Source organism: Phytophthora parasitica (genome assembly GCF_000247585.1).
Source record: "Phytophthora parasitica INRA-310 unplaced genomic scaffold supercont2.4, whole genome shotgun sequence".
Taxonomy (NCBI): Eukaryota; Oomycota; class Peronosporomycetes; order Peronosporales; family Peronosporaceae; genus Phytophthora; species Phytophthora nicotianae.
In genome coordinates, this window is record NW_008648990.1 from 914,179 (window position 1) to 917,910 (window position 3,732).

A 3,732-nucleotide genomic window follows, 5' to 3' on the forward strand; every position below is an offset into this window, starting at 1 on the left:
TCTAGAAGGTTCCATCCGCCTGAACTGTGGGGGCGGCACTTCTCGTTTCGCGCGCCCTCCCCCAAGCTAGCGTATCCTGAAATAGGGGTATTCTTGAGCAGCTGCGTATTCAGCGCAGGCAGCTAGAGGTCCTGAATGGGGAACCCTCATCCATCATTAGGACACTTGTGCCGCTGCAGACGAGTTGCAGGCAGGTAAATAGCCCAAATGTGGATTATACATCCACTAGCGGCGTTGATGTGCCGCTGCGACCCCATCGCAGGCAGGTAGTAAGCTCCTTAAGTGGGCAAGTAAAACGGTGTTCTGCAAGTATGTCCGAAGCCAAGGAAATGTCTCTGACGGTGGGAATCTTCAACCTGAAAAGGTTCTTTACGGCGATACCCTGGCCGACAAACGGCTCGTTCCCCGGGTGAGAGCTCCAAACCTGTATTGAGTGCATCGCTGGGTGGCATAACTTGGATATGAAAGAGTGCCAATACAAGATTACGTCAGTTTTGCCATCCCGTGCCGACATAATCTTATCAAAACCATGCAGAACTTCAATTTTTTTCTCCGGCAGCTTAAACGTCGCTGTACTGCTTCCCAGCTAGCTCGGGAACGACTTTTAAGTTTGAATCTCGAAACGGGCCGTAATACACTAAGAGCTGCTTTAACTCAATACGGATTGACTACCCCGGAAGCGCATCCGACGTACGTGTTGGAAGACCGCGAGAAGCTGTATCAGATTGATCGGGTCAAGCAGCGCTCCTATAGCGAGCTCCTTCGACGATCAAAATTATCACTGACAGACGTTAATCGGCTTGTTCGGGGGCACGATCCGCGTCCCAATAAAGCACTGACGGTGCCCGATCATTTTCCATGTTAGAGTCATTATAAGTACAAAGAGCAATGGAGCGCTATTGTGACCCACGGAGTACGACCTACATGGAGATCTGCATTTCCAGTCCAATCAAAGCCTCCTCCAAACCACGGTTCGGCTCGACGTGCCTTAAATGTAATTTTCGAAAGTTTCAGAAAAGAGCAAGATTCGGATCACTATTTGATTCTCGACATCGACTTATTACCTTCACTTGACGGCATAACATTCCGTCCGTTTGGAGCTGTCCAAAAAGGGGAAGCCGATTTGACTCTGGACGCCAGAGTCATCCATGATTTATCGCACCCATAGGAACTTCTGTTAACGACCAAGTTCAAGAGGCAAGTTCTGTTGTTGTTACGTATGATGGAGCCGCCGTATTAGCAAAGCAAGCTATCCAAATTAGCGAACAACACCCTGGAAAGGTCTAGATGTGCACTGGAGATGTGGCTGGAGCTTTCCGCAACATACCCATTGCTGTGGAGGCTGTTGGGCGATTCTCGGCAATGCCGGAGTTGGGAATATTGGTCATAGACTTGTGTTGCCCATTCGGTTGGACGGATTCACCGCAACATTACTGGACCGCTGGGGGTGCAATAGTTCATTTACACTCGAATTCAACTCCAAAATGGGGGTTGCAACCTGCAGTTGGTTCAGACAATTTCGATGGTAAGGCCTGGTGTGATAATCACGTATGTATTGAGTCAGATATTGGATCTCGCTTAGTGGAAACTACTATGTCACTGAATACCACCATGACCACAATTTTGGGCCCGGCGGTATGTAATGAGGAAAAATTTACACCGTGGTTCAGGAAAGGCATAGCCCTTAAACTCCAATGGGATGTAGTGTAGAGTTTGATGAGGATGAGCGTTTACAAATTGAGAGGTTCTACAGGGCTGCATCTGACGAGTTTAGTATCAACATCCGTGAATAAATGAGCGCCGTCTTCGCTTCAATTATATGGGGGTCGAGATGGGGCATCGTTTCCCCAGCTCACCCAACACATGTCCAGTTTTCAATTGATAACTCAACTGCTGTCTCAAGGACCAATCGCCGCTCTAGTCGAAACACCTTCGCTCACTTGCTGTTAAAAATTATCAGTGTGTTCAAAGTCCGGCACAATTTCTATTCTTCAGCTATTCATGTTCCTGGCCGTGAAAACATTATGGCTGATGCGGGAAGTAGGCTGTGGCAACCCTCTGTTATAGCGTCGAAGTTTGCTGATTTATCTTCTTCATGGACACATGTCACGATCCCTCGCAACTCAAGAAAACTCTCGAGGGTCTGGGAGCTATGCTCCGAGCTGGTGCTTTAGTCGATACATCCCGTGCGCGCTACAGACGCTCTTGGGACCAGTGGGAACGATGGTGTGCGTTTATGGGGTATAGCCCGTGGTTATTTCGTGGCTTAATCAACGATAACGCTGCTCAGCTTGGAGCTTGTGGAGTCTACTTGTGAAGATATGGTATGGATCGTGCGGGAGTTGGAAATACATATTCAACAATTTGCAGTAAACTATGCGCAGTCAGATGGTTTCACAAGCATACAACTGGGTACGACCCAGGAGTAAACCCAGGTACGCTATCCTCCTCCGCGGATTACGCCGATTCACAAGTCCAGTCATTAAGCAACACCCAGTCACACCCGCGCTGCTTCGTGCTGTCTTCCGATTAATCGACGTTCGCCAAGCGCGAATACAACTTTTGTGGGGCGGATTGTTGCTCACTTTCTTTTTCCTGATGTGAAAGTAGGAGTATCTTTTAATTGGGTTAGAGCATCACAATTATATACTTCGCCTGGAAGATATTATTTTGCAAGACAATACTGGAAAGAATATTCGGCCTCGCCACGCTGAAGTGGTCGGTAAGAATTGCGGTTTCACAGTCGTTCTGGAGACGCAGTATTCTGTCCTGTTAAAGCAGGTCGGTGGATCTCAAAGAGGGCACGGGCCTTCGGTACTGAACCAAATCGTCCAGCCCTGTCAACAACGGAAGGACGACGGATAACTGCAGAAGAGGTCGCCAACATTCTAAAAGCAGCAGCAAAGGATTTTGGACTTAATGCTAAACTGTTCTCGACACACTCGATACGTATAGGGGGATGGGGGGGGGGGGGGGGTAGATGGTTATCGAACGCCTACAAAGGCTATCCGCTGCTAACTGCAGAAGGGTCCAGAAATCTAGCCGAACAAATGCGTGGAAAAGCAGATTCCTGACAATGCGGATTTGCAAGATTCGTCGTGATGGTCTAAGTGGGGCTCACCACTCCTCAACCCGTTAATTACCTGCGAATGAAAATCAAACTATCCCCACGAGCTCGTGATCACTGAAAAAATTCTTCTGACATTACCATCAAAGCGAAGTACAATTCAATAAAGTTGTTTTGTCCTAAAATTTCATCTCTTTAGCCATTTCCTGGCTCTTTTTTTGCCGATTGACGGTATTCTCTGAAATTTATTTCAGAGTTAAGAAGGGATCCGATTCGAGGTATTATTCTGTCAGCTATTAAAGTCCTGTCTAAAGCGATGCCGATTAGAAATATAGGCATAAATACTATAAGTAATATAAACCTCTGATCTTTGATGTTGATGTGAAACTGATAAATTAGCTGAATGTTACTTGTGTCGTCCGGACCGAGTACTAATAATATTACGCAAGGTTGCAAGAAGGTGACCGGCTCATAAGCTTCATTGATAGAAATATAAATATAGAACCTACTCTACTCCCGCATCGGTGCATGTAACAGCCTCTTCACTATGATACATTCAACTTGACTGCCGCTGCGTCAGTGGCTAGGAAAGGGTGATAAAAGCAACTAGCAGATGCTGCGGCTGCGAAGCAGGCGCAGGAGATGCGTCGTCAGGTATCCTCCGT

General features: G+C 47.3%; 2 protein-coding genes across 2 annotated transcripts; one reads left to right on the plus strand and one right to left on the minus strand.

Annotated features, from left to right (window-relative positions):
• Positions 1–50: 50 nt before the first annotated feature.
• PPTG_03247 (hypothetical protein) lies at positions 51–933 on the plus strand. Its single transcript, XM_008895923.1, has one exon. It carries the CDS (start codon positions 530–532, stop codon positions 863–865), a length of 336 nt encoding a protein of 111 aa, XP_008894171.1. The 5' UTR covers positions 51–529; the 3' UTR covers positions 866–933.
• Positions 934–1,283: 350 nt separating this feature from the next.
• PPTG_21247 (hypothetical protein) lies at positions 1,284–1,388 on the minus strand (the record flags this gene model as incomplete). Its single annotated transcript, XM_008896500.1, has 1 exon — positions 1,284–1,388. The coding sequence occupies one exon, from the start codon at positions 1,386–1,388 to the stop codon at positions 1,284–1,286; it is 105 nt and encodes a 34-aa protein (XP_008894748.1).
• Positions 1,389–3,732: the final 2,344 nt, after the last annotated feature.